The sequence below is a fragment of the Marmota monax genome, unplaced genomic scaffold (assembly GCF_021218885.2).
Source record: "Marmota monax isolate L192 unplaced genomic scaffold, Marmota_monax_Labrador192_F-V1.1 WCK01_AAM20220418_F8-fsc00001, whole genome shotgun sequence".
Lineage (NCBI taxonomy): Eukaryota > Metazoa > Chordata > Mammalia > Rodentia > Sciuridae > Marmota > Marmota monax.
This window is the reverse complement of record NW_026693777.1, coordinates 30,851,440-30,872,364: the sequence shown is the minus strand read 5'-3', so window position 1 is coordinate 30,872,364 and position 20,925 is coordinate 30,851,440. Positions and strand designations below refer to the sequence as shown.

The 20,925-nt window shown below is 35.4% G+C and overlaps 1 protein-coding gene and 1 non-coding gene across 2 annotated transcripts in view; both read left to right on the top strand.

Annotated features, from left to right (window-relative positions):
• Positions 1–14,524, top strand: part of Cgrrf1 (cell growth regulator with ring finger domain 1) — a 41,150-nt gene extending 26,626 nt beyond the window's left edge. Inside the window, exons 3-6 of the mRNA XM_046460787.2 lie at positions 1,678–1,855; positions 2,000–2,147; positions 12,749–12,856; positions 13,084–14,524. Of these exons, the coding sequence (XP_046316743.1) occupies positions 1,678–1,855; positions 2,000–2,147; positions 12,749–12,856; positions 13,084–13,404 (755 nt within the window). The 3' untranslated portion in view covers positions 13,405–14,524. The remainder of the gene's footprint in view (positions 1–1,677; positions 1,856–1,999; positions 2,148–12,748; positions 12,857–13,083) is intronic.
• On the top strand, positions 8,087–8,250 carry LOC124104863 (U1 spliceosomal RNA). Its single transcript, XR_006855547.1, has one exon. It is a non-coding gene; the product is annotated as a U1 spliceosomal RNA (small nuclear RNA).
• Positions 14,525–20,925: the final 6,401 nt, after the last annotated feature.

The window sequence follows — 20,925 nt, the reverse complement described above, 5'->3', positions numbered from 1 at the left end:
GGAGTAGAATCATGTAGTTGAAATCAAATTCTGCTCTAATTCCCTATTCATAGTTCCTGCCAATTAAAATTTTACTTAAGTGATTAGAAATAGCTGTGTCACTGTTACTATACATACTCAGAACCCCAGTCTTTCTGTGTAAATACTGAATATTTGGAATCCTGTGGAGCATTTGCTTTTATTTATTTTTTGTTTTTCTTCTTGTGATACTCAGGATTGAATCCTGAATTGCTCTGAGCTTCATCCCCATCCCTTTAAATTTTTTTTTTTTTTTTTTTGGAGGCGGGGACAAGTTCTCACTAAATTGTTAAGGCTGGCCTCAAATTTGCAACCCTTCTGCTTTAGTCTCCTGAGTTGCTGAGATTAGTCTGGCATATGATTGTATTTGTGTATTCCATACTCTGAATCACTTTTTTTAAAAAAATGAATATTATATCAGAAAGGCTATTAACAAGCAACAGAAAAACTCCAATAAGAGAATATTGAGTAGTTTACAGAATTGCTTGTAAATTCAGAGAGTCAAAATCAGAAAGCAAGCTGTTTGGCCAGGAACAATGACCAAAACTATGCCCTTTTGGTCTAGTCAAGTACACTACTGCCCGTGAGCACTAAATGTTATAGCTTGCACTGCCCACAATATTGGCTGTCGCTACCTTCACACTTGATAATGCTACAACTACACTATACTGAGAAGAGTGAAAAACTCAGTATTTGGAAATATTAGAGAAAATAATCATATTGGTGGTACATAATAAGTCCTGGGGAGTGCAGAATAATAAGTAAAACTAGCCAGGCACAGGGTGCATGCCTAGAATCCCAACTACTCAGAAGGCTGAAGTAGGAGAATCACAAGTTTAGGCCCGCGTTGTCAAGTTAGCAAGACACCATTTTAAAGAAAATGTGCAGTGGAGAGGGAAGACTGCAGGTGTGTAGCTCAGTGGTGAAGTGCCCTTAGGTCTGATCCCCAAAACAGAAAACAAAACAAAACAAAAAATAAAACCTCTAAAATATAATTCATATATCTATTTAGTTTCTATATATCTACTTATCAGGTCTTCTCAATTTATAATATCATTTCTTTCACTGAAAGAAAACAAATAAACAAGGATATTGCTATTAAACCCTCCCTATTTTTGAATCCCTATTCTTTCCTCAGGCTATTTTGCATATTACATGGGACATTAACTGTGTGACAAGACTGTATATTAATGTTGTCAATGTATATATTAATATTAGTAAAGCTCAATTTCTTTTTAATATTTTTCTTACTCCAGTGATCATCTTCTGGACCCCATGGGTTGTGTGTATCCACTTTTGGAGACATCTCCTCTCTCCTGTATGTTTCTTGTCATTAGGATTATATGCATTATTAGAGTGCTTTGAAAAATCTTGGAATTGTCAAAAAAAGAAAATTAATCTGATAATTTATAAGCTTAAATGTATAAATAGTAAGGAAGAATTTTCATTATTGTTAAAAAACTATATAGATGTTGAGATTTTTATATTTTGTTTTGGAGGCCGGACCTTCATTTCTAGGTACATACCCATAACAAGTTCCTTTAACCAACATCAGGCCTGTCCAGCATCCCAAAAGAAGCCTGAGTTTCTCACCCTGTATAATTGTGTCAGATGTCACATTAGGTAATTTCTGTTCTCTTTCTGCTTTATTTTCTGCAGCTGGTATAACCTTAAAAACAGACTGCCTTGAAGATAGCCGCCTTACATGCTACTGGGGGTGCAGTGTCCAAAAATTATATGAAGCTCTGCAGAAGCACGTTTATTGCTTCAGAATAAGCACTCCCCAAGCATTAGAAGATGCTCTGTATAGTGAATATCTCTACCAAGAACAGTATTTGTATCCTTTTATCTGATAACCCATTAGCACATGAAAATTAGACTTTTTATGGATACAATAAAATGTGGCTACGTTGTTGATCGTTTTTGATATATTTTTAATCTTTTGGCTATAGTGGCAATTTGCCTTTACATTTTCAAAAAGTATTAAAAAGGACAGCAAAGAAGAAATATATTGCCAGTTACCAAGAGATAATAAAATTGAAGACTTTGGTTCAGTGCCCAGATCTCGTTATCCATTGGTAGCGCTGTTGACCTTAGCTCATGAGGATGACCGAGAAATTTATGATATTGTAAGTAATTTCAAAATTCTGAAAGCATTACCTCTAAGTGATTTGGATGATGGTTCTTAATTATTTGGTAAAATAAAAAAAAATGTTTATTTTAATTTCTGCGGATATGTATTTGGCCTGGACTCATTTTCTTAAAAAATGAAAACATGGGATGTATACCTTTACAATTTTTATACATATAATAGCACCCTCAGAGTATGATTTTTTTCCCTTTTAGTCACAAGAATATGATTGTATTTAGGAAATAAATTATTATTAAGTTAATCTCATCACTCTGTATTCTGTTATGTTTACCATATCAAAAAGTCTGTTGGGATGCATGTCCATTTTTAACATTTTTAATACTGAACAAATAAGCATTGTAATGATCTAAACCACTCATATTTTTTTTTTCTTTTGGGTACTCAGGAGTCTTTAACCACTGAACCACTTCTCCAGCTCTTTTTATTTTTTATTTTGAGACAGGGTCTGACTAAGTTGCTTAGGGAGTCACTAAATTGCTGAGGCTGACCTTGAATTTGTGATCCTCCTCCCTCAGCCTCCTGAGCCACTGGGATTACAGGAGTGCACCACCATGCCCAGCTTGAAGTGCTTAATTTTTAGAGAGTCTCCACTCTTTCTTTGATAGTTGCAGTCACCTCACCTTATTTTCATTAGAGTCCCTGTACCTTATACATCTGATTCCTATATTTTTAGTAACTACAGTAGCTTGTTTTCTCATTAGTGTTAAATTATTTCTTCAGTCTGGTAGTTTATCTCTATTTAGGAACATAAAACATCTTAAAGATCAAAAGGAGCTGAGCCTTGACAATCCTTTAAGTATTATAGAAAACTACACAGTTTGAACATCCCTAATCTCAAAATAAAAAATGAATCAAATCTGAAAATTTTTGAGCAGGGACATGTTTCCACAAGTGTAAAATTTTATACCTGACTTCATGCATATTAAAAATATTGTATAAAATTATCTTCAGGCTATATGTATAAGGTATATTTAAAACATAAATGAATTCCTTAGTTAGACTTTGGTCACATCCGTGGGATATCTCATTGTGTATTTACAAACATTCCCAAATCTGAAAAAAACCCCAAATTCGAAATTCTTCTTGTCACAACATTTGGGATAAGGATCCTCAACCCATACATGAAATAAATTTTGGTGAAATTGGATCATGGTGATATTGCCCTTACAGTTTACTACTTTTCTGAATTGTTTGATGTTTATTAATAAAGATGTAGTAACATTTAAAAGAATTTTTTTAAGTTGTTGATGGACCTTTATTTTATTCATTTATTTATATGTGGTGCTAAGAATTGAACCCAGTGCCTCACATATGTTAGGCAAGCACTGTACCACTGAGCCATATCCCAGCCCCTATAGTAATATTTTTGATGATACTTTTGTAATATAAAAATACTTTCACAAAAATTACTTTTCTTTCTAATAACTGTGTATTAGGCAGGGCAGATATCCTTGTACAGACTTAAGAGAGTCACGAAAAATTCCAGTCGATACCCTTTATACTCCCTATCCCACAGCCACCCCCACTTGCTGGGAACTGAACCTAGGGACCTATATATATGCTAGGCAAGCACTCTACCACTGAGCTACATCCCTATTCCCTATCTTAAAAAAAAAAAAAAAAAAGGGAATAGTTTCCTGAGATAAAAATGCACTGAACTTTGGAAACTACAGACTGTTATTGGAACATGTGGCTCTGATCATTTGCTGTTAAGTCTCTATTTTTTTTTTTTTTTTTTTAATATTGTCAAACTGAAGCTCTGTTGAGGTGAAGTCAGCCTCCCTCATTTAAGTCATGGAGTAGGGACGGAGGAAATGAGATTTAGGTCAAACAGTCAAAGTTGCAGGTATGTAGGATGAACAAATCTAGAGATCTAATGTATACTATGGTAATAATATATTTAGGGATTTTTGCTAAAATATTAAGTATTTTGACACAGGAAAAGGAGGGGTACCTGAAATGATGAATATGTGAATTTGCTTGACTATAGTAGCCATTTTATTATGTATATACATATCAGAACATGTTATATACCTTAAATATGTAAATTAAAAAAATCATATCCACAGTAGTGTATTTCCAGAACCTAGTGCAGTGCCTAGATTCTCAATAAAGGTTCAGTAAGTGGGGTAGTGGGGGTACTTCATATCAGGTAGCGTTAGTGAACCTTCCAGACCTTGATGGCAAAACACCTTAGTTGCCTATGTATAAGTAGTATATGTGAGAGATCTAGTTTTCTTTCTCTGTCCTTGCTTTTTCAATTGCAGATAAATTAAGACCTGTTAAATTTGTGCTACGTATTTCCAGTCTCTTCCTTCTTTACTACCTACCCGTCAAGGTAACCCTTATCTCACCATTGTGTTACTCACCTTTTCTGAGTTCCTTGGGTTTGGGTTCCATAATTTTTCCATTTATTCAAAACAAAAGGACCTGATCTCAGTCATTTTGCTTCCCAACTTCCCCTGGGCTTCCTTTCCCCTGACTGACTGCTCTTTTTTTATTTCAGGTGCTCAGGTTTTCCTTCTTTGTTTTGTAACTTACTTTCTCCATCTGAGCAGGGAAAGATTTTGTGTGTGTGGCAAAATGTATATAACAGAAAATTTACTATTTTAATCATTTTTCAGTGTACAATTTAATGGCATATAAACAGAGAAGAATTTATTATCAGGTTCCCTGATCCAAATGGAATGAAGAATTTGGCCTCGCTGTAGTTGTGGAGGCTTCTCTCCATAGGGTAGCCAGGATGCCTGGCTCCTGAGGGTGAACAGACATTTTATCTGTTGTTCATGTCTCCCTGTCTGGGTCATTTGTGTGTCTTTTAATGTCTGTGAGCTCTATCCCCTTTTTCCACCTATTTTTTTTTCCTTCTCCTTATCTCAGTTTGAGGCTAGTATTGGCATTAAATCATACTTGTTTGTATAGTTCATGTTAATATTCTCTGTTCTTAATTTTAAAAGCAAGGGAATTATTTCATATCTGTTTTTCATGTGGGATTTTTTTTTAGGGTCATGGAGTGTAAATAAAAGCCAAAAAAAAAAAAAAAAACCCACACACACACATACACAATTCTCCCTTTCCCATTATAATAGGAAAGAATTGCTTTTATATGGTATAGTTAGGAACCAGCTTTTTGTTTTAAGCAATTAAACGAAAACAATAATTATTCCTGTAAGATTTTGAAAATGTTAAATTTTACAGAATTACATTAGGGTTTATTTCTGTAATATTCAAATAACATGATGTGGCAGAAAAAAATTAGAAAACCTAGATAAGCTAGGAGGAAAGTGTAACCAACTGTGTTCTGTCACCCAAAGATAACAACTGTGAATATATGCTCTATCTCCCCAGATTTTCATATATCTACTTAAGAAGAGGATCAAGTCGTACATTCTATTTTGTAACCTGTTTTTATTTAATAGTATATCTCAATATCTTTTCCATATCCTTTTAAGCCTGTAAAGAATATTTTGTTAGGGGCTCAGTGGCAGAGCACTTGCCTAGCATGTGTGAGGCACTAGGTTCAATTCTCAATACCACATATAAATAAATAAAATAAAGATCCATTGGCAATTTAATATATATATATTGTGTTTTTACATTCACAGCAGGCTTTTAAAAGCTTTTTATTGATACATAATTTCAGAAAGTTACAAAAATAAAAAGTAAAAGAATACTCATATACTTTTCTCCAGATCATCTACGGTTAACTTTTCTTTCATCCAGATCATTAAGTTGATCTTATATGTGTAAATTTCATGTAATCATATGATATATTATCATATATTTTTTAAATGATTTGAGCGCAAGTTGCATGCATGATGACTCTTTATCCTTAAATATTTCTGTGTGTATTTCTTGACATTAGGATGTTCTGGTCTTTGTTTGTTTGGTTGGTTGGTTGGTTTTTGTTTGTTTGTTTCGGTAATGAGGATCGAACCCAGAGACTTACACTGAGCCATATCCCCAGCCCTTTTTTTTTTTTTTTTTAAATTTTGATACAGGGTCTCACTAAGTTGCCTTGTTAAGTTGTTGAGACTTTTTAAATTTAATTTAAAAAATTTATTCTAATTATTTGTACATGACAGAATACATTTATGCACTTTGATATATCATACATAAATGGAGCATAATTTTTCATTCTGATTGTACATATAGTAGATTCACACTGGTCATGCAGTCTTATATGTACATAAGGTAATAATGTCTGTTTCATTCTACTATTGTCACAAGACTGGCTTTTGAACTCACAATCTTTCTGCTTCAGCTCCCCCAGTGCTGGGATTACAGGTGTGTGCCACCACATATGGCTTAAGAATGTTCTCTTATATAATCATAGTACAGTTACCAACTTTATAAATTTGACATTGACATAATATTTTATCCAACCTATTACCTATATTCCAATTTCTCAGTTGATCTAATAGTCCAACTTCTAGTCTAACTCCAGAATTTTTTCTTTATCATATATTTTTAGCCTCCTTTCACCTGGAACATTTCCACAGCCTTGCTTTGTTTTTAGCATTTTTGAAGAATTCAGTGCATTTTTGAGGAATAGTTGCATGCACACACCCTTTTTATAAGCAGAGCATTCTCATGTTTTTCTAACATTTCCTCATGGTCAGATCAGAGTTGTGCACTGGCAGCTAATAAACTGCCTAAGTGATGAATCTTCCTTTTCAGGCCATAGCCTCTAGAAGAATGCAGTGTGTTTTCTCTCATTGATTATGTTAGTTTTGATCTCTCAAAAGGTATTATATAATTTCTCCATTGTTCTGGGTTTGTTCTCCCTTGATCTGTGAAGAGGCAGTTTAGCTCTCATGAGGGTATTTTTGTGTGCAGAAAGTTTCAAATTGATATTTATGTGGTGATAATCACTGGAGAGTCCTAGTCTTCTGCTGGAGACACTTTAAGACCATGTAAATATTCTGCTTTTTATCAAAAATTTCCACTGGAATTGCATATCCATTGATGATTCTTGCCAGATTTTATCTTTACTATGATGAATGAAAAATGATTATTCTCTAGCCCCATTCCTCCTTCCAGTCAATTCTTAGTAGGCTAATGAAGTCATAGTCTTCCGTTTTCTTCCATTTGTTTATCGGTTTGTTATCTTTTTGACCTTCATACCCGCCCCATGGTTTATAATTCATTACTAGATTTAATTATTTTGGTGCTCAAACTTCCTGGTATCCCACTTCCTGTCAATACTGAGCATTTAAAGTCAGAAAAATCTGAGAGATATAATCAGGTATTCTCTTCTACATCTCTTTAACTTCATCCCCACATACCACAGTCCTTGTAGATAACCAAATTCATTGTTCTTTTTAACCTTCACTATGTTTCTTTTCCCTTCTTTCTTACACAAAAGGTAACACACTATAACCATACATGCTCTTTTGTATTTGACTTTTTTCACTTCATTGTATCTCAGTAGTCATTCCACATCAGTTCCCAGAGATATTTCTCACTTTTTTTTTAAACAGGTGCATAGCATTCCATTGGGTACAGACCCATAATTCCAAAAGACACAATGTTGACAGCCATAATCCTGAGTATTAAAATTCCAAAAGATAAAAATACCAAGATTTTAGTTTTGGAAAAAATAATTTTTAAAATTCTTTAAAAGACATTTATTTACATTTTTAAAGGGAATTTATTTGAGAAACATTAAAAAAAACCCACAACATAATACTTCATTGGCCACTTTATAAAATATAATAGCAATACTGTTTGAATATTTTGCAAGCTTAAACACTAATGCTAATGCTGAGGATAACAGGTATGAGCAGACAAAGCATATTCATGAAGAAATAGGTCAAAAAGCAAAATGCCTGACACATCACTGTGAATGGTAATTGTGTGCACCCAGCTGTATGACTGAAGTCATCTGAAATACCATAATCAAAAGCATAATGGATACTTACCTTGCAGGGGAGTTACCATGATCACGAAGGTGGTTTTCCCAGGATGAGGCATATCCATTACACTGCGATGTGCTGACCCCTGCGATTTTCCCAGATGTGGGAAACTAGACTGCATAATTTGTGGTAGCAGGGGACTGCATTCTTACTCTTACCCTCTTAAAAGAAAAAAGGGGGGGGGGAAGCCATAATGGGTTACCATTACATTTGCAGCTCTCCAAAGTTCTGAGATCTCAAGAATTTTATCTTTCACAAATGTAGATATTCAAAAAGGACATCGCTTCATTCATTGAAGTTTTGGTGTTTTTAATGTACCTGCACTTATAATATTTATAAAGTCAACATTGTGATAATATACTTTTATAGAGTCATATTTGCAAAAAAAAATATAAATTAGAACTCTCTAAAAGTCTTACATAATTTATGCCTATAATATTGGAAATGCTAACCTGAAATACACAGCATAGCTAATTGTAAAAAATGAAAAAAAAAATTAACATGTGAGGAAATACTACAGGGATAGATTATGGGTATTTATATAAAGGTAGTCCATAAGAGCAGTCTGACTTTCATGATCTTTATATTTTAAATTATACATTGTGATGAATAGCTGTATTTTTTCCTTTTGGGCAAAGCTGTCCTTAGAGAATATGTTCACATTTTCTATATGATGCTTCTCTTTTTGAAATTCTTCTACAATTTCATATATGCCATGAGTACTCCCTATTTAATTTTCCAATCATTGGTTTGTTTGATGTGCTTTTACATCATATGGGTAATGCATAGACCATTCCACATGCACTTGTTCAGATCACATATTTGGTAATCAAATAGCAACACTTGCTTAAATGTCTTCTTATCCTTCTGTGCACGTACTTAAAACCAGTCAGTCAAACATCTCTAGCTTCTTTAGGCACATGTGATTTTAATTCATTAAGAGCCCCTGGAATCTCATTATCTGGAAGGAATGCCAATGCAGATAAATGATGGCACTTTTAATCTGAAGTTTCAATTGTTTCTATATGGTGTGGCAAATATCTCATCTGAATTTTCTCCCAAGTGTATTGGGCTTGGAAAAAACAAGCCTTATTGATAACACTTTGAAATTCCCTCTTTGATCAAACTTAATTCCAAAACTGTCTTTACCATTTAGAGATTTCATTGAACTCCATTTTCTTCTCCAAAGTCTATGAAATTTTCAAATAAGAGTTTAAAAGTACTTCATTTTTTCTAGTCATTAATACATACATGGATAAGTTCTAGAACCTCCAGACCCTACAGGGGCATGAATGGCATATGTTTGATTAAACAAACAAAAACCTAATGGGGATAGCTTTGAAATTGTCATCTATTAACCAAAGTGAAGCACAAACTAGTTTTTCTGTGTTAGATTTAGTGGTAAATGTAAGTGGTTAGGGATTTGACTATTTTCCATGAAGTCAAAGACCTAACCAGGAATAGTTCAACAACAGAGGAACCTCTGTGTCAGCAAGCATCTTTGGTTCAGAAGGTCACTAAGCCTTTCCAATTCTTTTTTCTTTCCTGAAGGGATGCATGGGGCTATATATGAAGGGGCAGAAATAGTACACAATTAAATAACTTGGCAACTGTTCTATGGATAAATCAAAAACACACTGAAGCCCTTCCCCGGAGTTTGATTTTCTTACTCTTATATAGTCTTTTAGTTCTATAGCTGCTTTATTTAGTTTTTGTTTGGGGGATTTATCCAGTAGTGAGAGAGGTATGTTAAAATTACCCAGTATTATTGTGTTGTGGTCTATTTGTTTCTCATAATTGAGAAGGGTTTGTTTGATGTACATAGATGCTCCATTGTTTGGGGCATAAATATTTACAATTTTTTTTCTTTTATTTATTTACTTATTTTTTATTTTTGTTTTATCTTGACATATCATACATTTGAATCAGATGGGATATAATTTCTCATTTTTCTGAGTGTACAGGTTGCAGAATTACATTGGTCATGCAGTCACGAATATTTACAATTATTATGTCTTGTTGATGTAGAATTCCCTTAAGCAGTATGAAATGTCCTTCTTTGTCCTTTTCTGATTAACTTTGGCTTGAAGTCCACTTTTTCTGATATGAGGATAGAAACCCCTGCTTGTTTACAAGATCCATGTGAATGATATTTATATAGCCTTTTTTAAAAAATGGGAATTGTGATTTTTAGGACTTTAACATTTGGGGTTTTAATCTTTTGGGCTTCTGATTTGGAGGACTTTGATGTTTGGGAATTTCAGCATTTGAAATTATGGCATTCATGATCTTATCCTTTGGGAACCACACTCCATTGTGTGTATGGTGTGCATGTTATCTTAGTTATTGAGCCAGTCTTTTATGCTTGGATACTTAGGTAGTTTCTAGTATTCTGCCATAACAATCTTGTACTGGATAACCTGTGCATTTGTAATTTAATATCACTGGGGTTGTGTAGGTGGAGTATGAATGAAGGTTGATACATATTGCCAGGTTCCCTTAATTGGGATTATACCTTTGGATATTATACCTTTAGAATTTTTTAAACTTTTTTTTTTTTTACATTTTCACCAGTGATATATGGGAGTGACTATTTCTCAAAAGTCACTTCTGAATTTTTGTCAATTTGATGAGTGAGAAACAGAAAAGTTTTGATTCTAATTGAATGTCTTTTGATGTGGTTAAGGGCCATGTTTATATCTTTTTATGAATTATTTGTATTTTTTGTCCACTTTTCTATAGAATTTTGGTCATTTTTTTCTTCAGTTTTTAAAGATTCTTCGTAAATTAGGGATATTAACCAATTGTGATTTACATTCTGAATATTTTATTCTAGTTTGTCATATCTTTGACTTTGTAGTGCCTTTTTATCATGTATTTTAAAATTTTTACCTAGTCAAATATATCAAACTTACCTGTCTCTGGGTTTTTTTGTTTGTTTTTTCGTTTGGTACCGGGATTGAACTCAGGGGCACTCAACCACTGAGCCACATCTCCAGCCCTATTTTGTATTTTATTTAGAGACAGGGTCTCACTGAGTTGCTTAGTGCCTGGCTGTTGCTGAGGCTGGCTTTGAACTCGTGATCCTGCTGCCTCAGCCTCCCGAGCCTCTGGGATTTCAGACGTGCTCTGGGATTACAGGCACGCACCAGCTGCCTCTGATTTTTATGCTTGTTTGTTTTGGGGTTTTTGTTTTTCCCTCTAGGATCTGGGAATTGAACCCATGGGTGTTCTACCACTGAGATACATCCCCAGCTGTTTTTTAAATCTTGAAACAGAGTTCACTAAGTTACCTAGGCTGGCCTCAAACTTGTGATCCTCCTGCCTCAGCCACCTAAGTAGCTCTGTTTACAGACGTATGCCACCATGCCCAGGCTACCTCTGGGGTTTAAGTCATAGTTAGAAAAGTCTTTTCCTACACTGAGACAAAAGAAATTTACCAGTTTTTTTCTAGTACTTGTTGTTAGACAGGTTTCCATGGTTATGACCTGACAAGAACAACTTTGAGGAGGAAAAACTTATTTTGGGCCCATATAGGTTCAGTCCATGCTTGACTGACCTCACTGCTGTGGGCCAGAGGTAAGGCAGAACACCATGGTGGAGGGTATGGTAGAGAAAGCTGCTTGCCTCATGGCATCCAGGTAGCAGGAAGAAAGTGAGCCAGCCAGGGACAAAGTATAATCCCCAAGGACATACCCACAGTGACATATTTGTTCCAACCACACCCACCTATCTACAGTTACCACCAAGTAATCCACTTAAATTATTAATCCATCAAATGAATTAATCCACTAACCAGACTACAACTCCCATAATCCAATAATTTTACCACCAGACATGCCTGCATTACCACATGAGGTTTTTCTGGGGACATCTGTATATCACTTGTATAATTCTATTTTTTTTTTACATGTTGATTTCTTATGATTGGAGCTTATTCTTTTTTTTCGAGATGGGGGATACTGGGAATTGAACTCACGGGTACTCAACCAGTGAGCCACATCCCCAGCCCTTTTTTGTATTTTATTCAGAGACAGGATCTCACTGAGTTGCTTAGTGCCTGGCTTTTGCTGAAACTGGCTTTGAACTCTCGATCCTGTTGCCTCAGTCTCACTGGGATTACAGGCATGTGCTAATGTGCCAGGCTTGGAGTTTATTCTTATATTTTGCATAAGGAATGAATCTAATTTTATATTTTTCAAAATAGGTATCCATTTGACCCAATACTGTTTATTAAAAAGGTTTTTTGCCTGGTGATTTGAGATGACACTTTCATCATATTCTTGCACATAATTAGGTCTGTCTCTGCACTGCTTATTCTGTTTCACCTATCTGACTCTTCATGTGCCAGTATCACACTGTTTTAATTTTAGAGGACCTTGTGCCATACCAGGCAAGAGCTCCATATGAGAATTTTAAAGTCAATACCTTAGGTCTATAAAAAAAGCTCACTGGAATTTTTATGGGGATCACATTCATAAATTTGAGTATAATTAAGATACTTGTAGCAAAAATGTATAACTAGCAATGGTTCTTCAGTGACTATAATTTATAGAGATTAGATTTTTTAAAATATAGACTCTAAGAAACATTTTTTTCACATAATTCTAAAATAATATTATAAGATTAAATAATGACTAGTGTTTAATTTTTATTTTAGATTTCCATGGTATCAGTAATTCATATTCCTGATAAGACTTATAAACTTTCCTGCAGAATATTGTATCAATATTTACTTCTGGCCCAAGGTCAATTTCATGATCTGAAGGTAAGTCGTACCCTGTTGTCTTATCTCTCCCATTTTTGTTTATGGAGCTTCAAAGAACGGCTGTTTACAAAGAGATAATTATATTTTTCAGTTAGTTATTATAGAAGGTAACTGTTCTTTGCTAATGGATTTGCTAGCTCATAAGTTTTGAGTAGCTCTATGACCCCCAGATTTAAAGAGTAATTGTCATTTATAGTTATTTTTACACTTGTTCCTTTGATTTTCAGCAACTTTTCATGTCTGCAAATAATAATTCACCTCCTTCCAGCAATCCCTCTGCTGAAGAAAAAAATGCAGATCGAAGTTTGTTGGAAAAGGCTGGACTGTCTGAAAGTGAAGTGGAGCTGTCTGAAGAGAACAGCAAGGACTGTGTGGTTTGCCAGAATGGAAGTGTGAACTGGGTGCTCTTGCCCTGCAGGCACACGTGCCTGTGTGATGGCTGTGTCAAGTATTTTCAGCAGTGCCCAATGTGCAGGCAGTTTGTGCAGGAATCTTTTGCACTTTGCAGTCAGAAAGAGCAAGATAAAGACAAACTGAAAACTCTTTGAAGATGTTGTTACAACTGTAAAAGTACACTTTCTACCTAAGATGCAGAAATTTGGGTTCTTAGAATTAATCGTAACATGGAATCTACAGTATTGACCATAAAAGAGAATTCTATTTTAACTTCTTATTTGTACAGTACATGGATGATGAAAATTAATTATTCCTTCCTATTCAGTATGGTGAACGTTGGAATATGATCTATGATAATACATAAAAATTCATTTAACTCTTGAGAAGAATATAAACATTTGGCCTTTTTTCTACTAGAATATTTCATTTATTGTTGATTAGAAAAATCATCCTGGAAAGCAGCCTATCCAAAATTTTAGATGGTAAAAGTCTCAGGATTGCTAACTGTTTTCCCTTTGACGTAATCTGGAGTGATATTAGGAAAAATTAGGAGTTAGAAAGGGCTTCTCATTTTAAATCCTTCCTTGAAATATGCTTTTATAAATGTCCATCTATTTGGTTTCTAATTTCTCTTATCATCATAGTTACCAAATACAAGTCTTAATTTTTTAATATAGGTTCTTAAACCATAAATGCAAAATATAGTCATTGAGTGTTCTCAGTGTATCATGGATTAAAATGATACTCATCTAAAGGAGAAAGATATATAAAACCTGGGTAATAAAGCTTCTGGGATAATTAAATTTATTAGCTCATTTGTCAAATGTGATTAGAATAGTAGAATATGCTGTACCAGGAAAGCTTTGTGAGACTCTCAATGCCTTACCTTAGATTTCCTTCTGCATGGCAAATCTATCCCAAACTGGAGAGGTTTTAGAGCTAGAAAAATCAGTAAAAGAACAAATAACTGTTTTTTTTCCCAGGGTATTTTTATTCCAATAAACCCAGTATCCCTCTGAATAATAAATTATTTTGTTTATCCCTGTTTTATCCTTAAGAGAGTCAAGGAACTGATAAGCCAAAAAGCCCCTTCCCCAGTTCTCCTCAAAATGGCTAAGAAAAACAAGGGAAATCAGAGATTCCTAAGTCCTTAGTGAAAATTACCTTCAACTCACCAAGGCAAGTAGACCATGGCAAGTGAACTATAACATTCAGGGAAATTTTCAAGTCTTTTTTGTCCTATTTATATTAAAAATAATGCCTTACCTTTTATATCAGTGTTTTTAAATATCATTTCATTCCAATCAGATATTGATAACACTCTCAAGAAGATCTTGTTCTCTGTTTTATAAGCCAAATCAAACTTTCATCTGCATTCAATAGCTATGTAATAAATACCTTTTAGGGTCTGGGGTACAAAGGATCAGGCAAGGCTCTTGACCTTAAAATATTTGTGCCTAAAAAAGAGTATTGATGGATAGAAACACATCCATCCCCACCCTTGGAAATTCCTAAGGCTCTTTGCAACTCTGCCAGTGGAAGCAGCCAGCCCAAACTGTAGTCTCTATTGCACTTGGCCCACAAATTAACAATGAATCCTGAAAACTCACTTTGGAAATTGGGGGTTACTCAGATCATTTTCTCTGTCCTGGCTTGTACCTAAACTGTCCTAGATACATAGTTGCTTTCTCAAGGGTTACCCTGAATCTTACTCCATTTTTTATACTAAAATATACATGACATAAAATTTACCATTTTAACCATTTTTAAGGGTAAAACTCAGTGACATTAAGTACAGTCACATTATTGCGCAACCATCACCACAATGTATTTATAAAACTTTATCATACCAACTGAAACTTGGAACTTGTTAAACCCTAACCCCCCTTCTGTCTTCCCCCTAGCATGTGCTAAACACCATCCTCCTTTCCATGAATTTTTTTCTAGGGCCTCATGTAAGTAGAATTATATAATATTTGTCCTTTCCTGACTGGCTTATTTTACTTAGCATAACGTTTCCAGGGTTTATCCATGTTGTACCTTGCATCTGAATTTCACTCCTTTTAAGGAGCCTTTTAATATAACTCTCATATTTTATTCTACATTTTGATATCCATTTATCCATTATTTTTCTTAACTCTTAAAGGTGATTTTCCTTCTGCTCCTCTTGCAGCTAAAGTTATTGTTTTTCCTGCCCTTTGTTGCACTTAATATGAAGAATTTGATAGGCATCAAGTAAAAACAAGGATAGATGGCCCCCCAACTTGCAATGATTCCACTTAATGATTTTGAATTTGACAGTGCTGCAAAAGTGATGAACATTTAGTAGATTGTACTTGAAGATTTAGATTTTTTCTTCTCCTAGGCCAATGATATACAAAATGATACTCTCCTATAATACTGGGCATCTGCAAGAAGCCACAGCTTCCAGTCAGCCACACCATCTGAAGGTAAACAACTGACAGTCTGCTGTGTGCTGTGTTGCTAAATTAAGATGCTCAGTAGGGTAGATGTATGCAATGCATTTTTTTATTTACAATATTTTCAACTCACTTATGTTTATCAGGATATAATCCTTTCATAAGGACCCTCTGTACACTGACTTCTAGAGGTTTACGTCTGAATTTGCCAGTAGCAGTGAATAGTGACATTGTGTGAGACAATCTGGAAAAGCATTTTATTTGAATGGATTATTAGAAATATAAAATGTTTAGTTTACATAGGCTAGTTGCTACAAAAATCTCAACCAGGGCTATATTTCAGCAGACTTGACAAGTGACTGGCCACTTCCTTCCTCAGTGACTCTTTCTTTCTTCCCAACTTGGTGCCTGCTGAGAATTCTTAATGTCTAAACCAGATCCAAGGAAGGAACTTAAAAACTGTTACCTGAGGACTTGACACAAGTCATTGAATTATCTCCAGTGGGGTTCTCCTACTTTTTAAGACTTACCATTAGTTATGGAATGAAGGGTTTTTCTTGGCTCATGGGAATTTGAGGAATCAACATAAGATTTGGAAAAAGTAGGTGGAAGTGACGTCAGCCTCCTGTACTCTATAGTAACTCAGTCCTGCCTCAGCTTATCCCTATCCCTCTGGATAATTCCCCAGCTCCATTTCCTAGATCTTGAACACTGACCACCCCCTGCCACAACTGTATCTCTATCTTTCCATGTATGTATGCACACCTGCTATAGTATATTCTTCTAAATCTTTTCTTCCTTGTCACCATGACTTCTATTTCCCAGGTCCTGAGTATTCTAAAGATGCATTAACTTGCTCCTGGGTTCCCTGTTCAGCTATTTCAAATGGTTTTCAGCTTATCTTGTTTTCTTGACTTCTCCACCCCACCTGCCTTACCAACCCACAAACTTGGTTTAACTGTGTTATATTAAAACAAAACTCAAGTGACTTTACCAATTAGTAGAATTCACTACAAAGCCAAGCTATTTAGTTTCATCCAGATCTCCAGCCCTGCTCAACAAGTGCTTTTATTTATGTATTATTATTTGTCCCAGTGGACCTCCTACCAAACTCTCAGTTTTTCCAAATCTCTTCTACTCTTCTCAACTTATATATTCCACCACTGCTGTATCAGTCTCTGTGAAAAACTTCAAGAGGTAGTATGGTGTGAGGTGATGATGGGCCCAAATTGCTTGTCACCTTGGACAAATTAGTTAACCTCAATCTACTTCAGTTTCCTCATCTATAAGATGGTGATAATAGAACCTACCTACAGGCTGTTGAGAGGCTTGTGTCAGTTAATATGTGTAAAATGCTTAGGCTGGGTATAGCACAGAGTAAGCCCTATGTGTGATAGGTTTTACTGTCCTTACTTCAAAGCCAGTAGACATTCTTTTCTTTCTTCCCCAAGAGAAGAGCATACTCTGCCTCCTTTTGAGACTCTACTTGTGTTCTTGCTTCCTGAACTCTTTGTGCATTCAATAATTACATGATTATTGAATGTCAAAGATATCCCTTGTTTGGGCATTTCTGATACAGCTGTGAATAAAACAAGTGAAAACACTTCCCTGTGGGGTCCACATTCTAGTAAACAGATCACTTAGTAAAAGATACTGTGTATCAAGTGAAGATAACTGCTATGGAGAAAACCACAGCTGGGATGGATGTGTTGGGCCTGTGGAAGATGAAGGTGAGGTAGTGTTTCAAATATGGGGAAAGCCTCCTTAAGAATAAAGACCTCAAGGAGGCCAGGAAGTAAGCCATGAGTTTATCTTCATAAGAGATCTTCATCTTAATCTTGACCCTTACTAGGCCAAGGGTTGGAATATACTGAAATGGAGACAATTAGAAAAACACAGGTTTAGAGGAAAAGAGGAATTTTGTTTTTATTCAGTTTTAAATGACAATTGGAAATCCAAGTAGAGATGCCATGTAAGCAGGTGAATATACAATGGAGTTCAGAGGAGAGGTCCAGCTGATATAAAATTGGGAGTCATCAGCATGGTATTTAAAGCCAGAAAACTGTATAGCAGTTAGCATAGGAAGAGAAGCACTCCATGGACTGATATTTTGAATATTCTAATATTCAGAGGGATTAAAGAGGAACCAATAGACTGAGAAGGAATCAACAAAGCGGAAAACCATAAGAATGGTCTTTACGATGATCTATTAGTACTTAGATGACCACCATTTTATTATGTTCACAGTTTCTGTAGTCAGGTATAAGAACAGGGTATGGTGTAGGTAGCCTTGCCTGGGACTTAGTTGGGGAGACCTGAATGGCTAAGAGTGACTTAAAGGCTGGAGGGCTAGAATCATCTGAAGGCTTCTTCACTCAGGTATTTGGACCTTGGGCTATGATGACTCAGACAGTGTCTGAGTAAACACAGTTGCTCAAAAGGAGGTAAAACACCCCTGAGTTAAATTTTCTGTATGAAAACAAAAACCCTGTGACCATTAAATTATCTTCAATTCCCCCAACCCTTCCTGGCCACACATTTTCCATTTGATTTGTTCTTTGACACATCTGGTGGCCTCAGAGAAATCAAACTTCCTAAATGAGGGATCTAGAGCTCCAAGAGCAAGTGTTTGCAATGACCTTGGCAAAAGCTGCATGGCCTTTTTTTTTTTTTTTTAAAGCAACAGAGTTTATATACCATACAATCCCCCCCACATTCACAGTGTATCATTAAATAGTTTTAATATATTCCCAAAGCTGTACTACCATCTCTGAAGTCAATTTTAGAATATTACTGAAATTGGAATTTTAGTAATTAAGTTTGGGATATTACTACTCCAAAAAAGAAACCCAGTAGCCAGGTGTGGTAGTGCACACCTGTAATCCCAGTGACTTGTTCCTGAGCAACTTAGTAAGACTCTGTCTCAAAATTAAAAATAAAAGGAGCTCGAGATGTAGCTCAGTGGTAAAACACCCCTGGGCTAAATCTTCTGTATTAATTTCAAAAAACCTGTGACCATTAAATTACCTCCAATTCCCCCATTCCTTCCTGGCCACAGGCAAGCACTAGTCTACTTTCTGCCTTTATAGATTACCCTGTTCATTTCATGGAAAGGAATCACATGGGATCATAAGTAAAATCACACAATTTGTGGTCTTTTACAATTGGTTTCTTATAATGTTTTCAAAGTTCATTCATATTATCACATAAATCAATACTTCATTCCTTTTTATTGCCAAATTCTATTTCATTGTATATCTATGCCACATTGAATTTATTCACCAAATTGCTCATTGCTGAGTATAGAAATACAACTGATTTTATATGGACATTGTGTGCTTCAAATTTGCTAAACTTGTTTGCTAGTTCTAATAGTTTTTTAGTGGATTGCTTATACCTTTTCTGTATGCAAGATCATGTCATATGCAAAAAGAGTTTCCTTTACTTCTTCCTTTCTAATGTGGATGCATTTCATTTTCCTGCTTAACTTTCCTGGATAGAATTTCCCTGGAAATTAAATAGAAGAGGGCAGAATGGACATCCTTGTGTTGCACCTAGTCAGTCTTAGGATGCTTTCTCTTTCATAACCTAGTCTTGGAAGTCACATAGCACCATTTCCAATGTGTCCTATTGGTCAAAGCAGTCACAAGACCATCCAGATTCAAGGGAAGCAGACAGATTTCATCTCTTGATGGAAGGAATAGTAAAGAATTTTCAATTATAGTTTAAGCCACCACCACTAAGTTTCCTAGACACCAAGTGAAAATTTCATAGAGGAGAGAGTGATCTATGTTGAATGATATTGTTTTTGTGAGGCCTGAGAATTGACCATTGGATTTGGCAATGCAGATGTGATTTGTGGTCTGGTTAGAAACAATTTTGGTGGTATGTGTAGCAAAAACTTGTTTGGGATGAAGTCAGGAGAGTTTTGGAGGAGGGGAATTGGAGGCAGCAAATAGAAACAATTCTTTCGAGGATTTTGTTATAAAGGAGAGTAGGAAAATTTTGTGGTAACCTTAGGGGGATACTGAGTTCACCAGAATTTAATTTTAAGGTGGGAGCAAATGGCAGTATGTTTAAATGCCTGTGAGAATGCTTCAGTGGAAAGGGGAAAAATTGAGGATGCTGGGGATAATAGGAACAATTGCTGGAATGGTGTCTGTGAGAAACAAAAGAATAACATGTACTTCTGTTCTCTTCCATCTTCAACCTAACTTGTTTCCTTTAGCCTCAAATTATGCTAGATAACACTACTACTAAGGAAAATTCCTTCCTCAACCCTGTTTCTCATTCAATCCTGAAATTCCTATACAGTGCCCATCTTTTTTATATTTCCCTTAGCTCAAGATATTTTGAGAAAGAAGTCTACACCAATAATTTCTCAGTGCTGATGCTAACCTGAATCACCAATCAGATCCTTGACATATTGAGACAGAAGTTCCCTAGGTAATTCTAATACAATGCTAAGTCTGGGAGCCTCTGAAGCCTATACTGTAGTCATTTTTGTTTTCTTGTCTCTCATTCATTATTAATTCTACCTCTTCTTTTAGATTCCCATTGTTCTACTTGAGCTGAATTCCCATGGATGCCCACTGAGCTCTGAGCTCTGATTTACCCCAGCCAATGATATTTTCTTGCCTCATTTATCATGGTCCCCTGAAGGATTCCATACCTAACTTTTCCCTTGGCTCCTGAGTCATCATGTTCCATTACATTTTAATGGTGTTTAACAATTGTTTTGGGGGAAAAAATTGTTTTTTTGGAGGACAGGGAAAAATGCAAGCCCCCAGTCTCATTCCTCTTAAATTCTGATTCAATAGATCTGGAATCTGGCCCATGAATCTTTATTCTAATAAGCCCTTAGATGTTTCTAATGCAGGCAGCCCACAGATTTCACAGTCATGGATTTCTTCTCTTTCTTTCTCTCTAAGAGTTTCACACATCACTCATTGGTCCCATGTCTTGTTGTTAAGCACTATTCAGGTGGTGCACCTGGCAGTCAAGTAGTACCTATTTGAGAGCTTACTGCCTGTGTTCTCACTGTTGCGTTCAACTTTACTTGTAGGCCGATTCTTTTTCCATCCAGTTATCTACTTCTGATCTTTCTGCTGAATTTTAAACTTTCTTAGTGGCTAATAGATAGTTCTACTCATATCTCCCTTATGCTCTTCCAACATATCCAAAGTAGAACATATTTTTCTATAAAAATCTCTCTCCCATTTTCCCCTCCTTAGCTAGTGACATTGCTGTCTT